The sequence below is a fragment of the Chiloscyllium plagiosum genome, unplaced genomic scaffold (assembly GCF_004010195.1).
Source record: "Chiloscyllium plagiosum isolate BGI_BamShark_2017 unplaced genomic scaffold, ASM401019v2 scaf_80379, whole genome shotgun sequence".
Classification (NCBI taxonomy): Eukaryota; Metazoa; Chordata; class Chondrichthyes; order Orectolobiformes; family Hemiscylliidae; genus Chiloscyllium; species Chiloscyllium plagiosum.
Window position 1 is genome coordinate 1 of NW_025154607.1, and position 1430 is coordinate 1430.

At 58.3% G+C, this 1430-nt stretch overlaps 1 protein-coding gene across 1 annotated transcript; it reads left to right on the top strand.

The window, feature by feature from the left end:
• Window positions 1-84: 84 nt before the first annotated feature.
• LOC122545122 (broad substrate specificity ATP-binding cassette transporter ABCG2-like) lies at window positions 85-1412 on the top strand. The gene is made up of 2 exons (XM_043684281.1): window positions 85-263; window positions 1197-1412. Exons 1-2 carry the CDS (start codon window positions 162-164, stop codon window positions 1410-1412), a joined length of 318 nt encoding a protein of 105 aa, XP_043540216.1. The 5' UTR covers window positions 85-161.
• The last annotated feature ends 18 nt before the right edge of the window (window positions 1413-1430 follow it).

The following is a 1430-nucleotide window of genomic DNA, read 5'->3' on the forward strand; positions in this document are numbered from 1 at the left end:
GCGGTGAAGGGAAGGTCACGAGCGAGAGGGAACGGGCTTGCGAGGACTGGGCCCGTCTCCAGGAGCTGACTGACGGCAGTGTGAACTGTGCAGGCTCGGGCAAGACGACGCTGCTCAGCGTTCTCTCCGGAAGGCAGTCAGTGCAGGCGGGCACCGTCAAGATGAACGGGATGCCCCTCAGCAAGCGCCTACGCCGCAGCATCTGCTACGTCATGCAGCAGGACATCTTCTTCGCCAACCTGACGCTGAGGGACACTCTCATGGTGAGCAGGGGGCTGGCTTGCATCGGTGTGGGGGTTGGAAGCAGGGCGCCCGGGGACAGTGAGGGCTGGCCTGGCAAGGAGGTTGGGGAGACAAGGGCCTCCATCTCCCGCAGGGTGTAGGAGATCGGGCTAACACGGGACTAGGCCGCAAACGCAGCCTGCGCTCTTTCTGCTCTTTCAGCCCCGGCGCCCACCGTTTTGGTGTGAAACGTCAGGCAGGCACTGCAGTAGGCCGCAAAGGGGCCTGGGCTTTCTTGGTTGATGCTGGTCTCGATGCCGTCCCTGGGTGGAGAGATCGGCTCGTGCAGCGTGAGGACGCAGATGAAGCCTGGGCCTTTCCTGCTCGCTTCGTGCGGGCCTCTGCACCACAATGGTGGCGAGATCAGGCAAAAGCAGGACTCGGCTGCAAATAAAGCCTGGGACTTTCCTGCTCAGTTTGTGCAGGCCTCTGTGCCATACTGATGGGGAAGTGAGGCTAACATAGGACTAGGCCGCAAACAAAGCCTGGGCTTTTCCTGCTCGGTTTGTGCAGGCCTCTGCACCATGCTGATGGTGAAATCAGGCCAACAAAGGACCAGGCCGCAACTGAAGCCTGGGTCTTTGCTGCTCAGTCACCAGCAAGCGGGGGTGGACTTAGGGGAGGCAGGTATGAGAGGTCAGGCAAACACAGCAAATGAAGCCTGGGTTTTCCCTGCCCGACATGCGGGCCCGGGGAAGTTGCTGACCAGCTAAATTAGGCCGCAAAGGACAGCCGAGGTGAAATTGATCACACTCAATTTGTCAGCTACGCCACAGCGTCACACTGGCTTATCTGCTCAGTTGGACCGTGGGCTTTGACATGTTCAGCGGGTCGTGGGGTCAGTGGAAACAGGCCGTGAATCAGGCCCAGTCAACGCAGGGTGGACTGAAGCCTTTTCTCTCTTTTCCTTGCAGTACCAGGCCCACCTCAAGCTGCCCAGTACCATGAAGCTTCACGAGAAGGAGAAGATAGTTACTAGTCTGGTGGAGGAGCTGGACATTACAAAATGCTACAACACGAGTGAGTGCTCCACTAAAGCAGGCTACGCTACCACAATGATATTAGCAGTCAAAGGTGGGCTCGAATCTGGGACCAGGCAAAGGAGGCGGAACCTGTTATTAACCCAGTAACATAACCCCACACTGCTG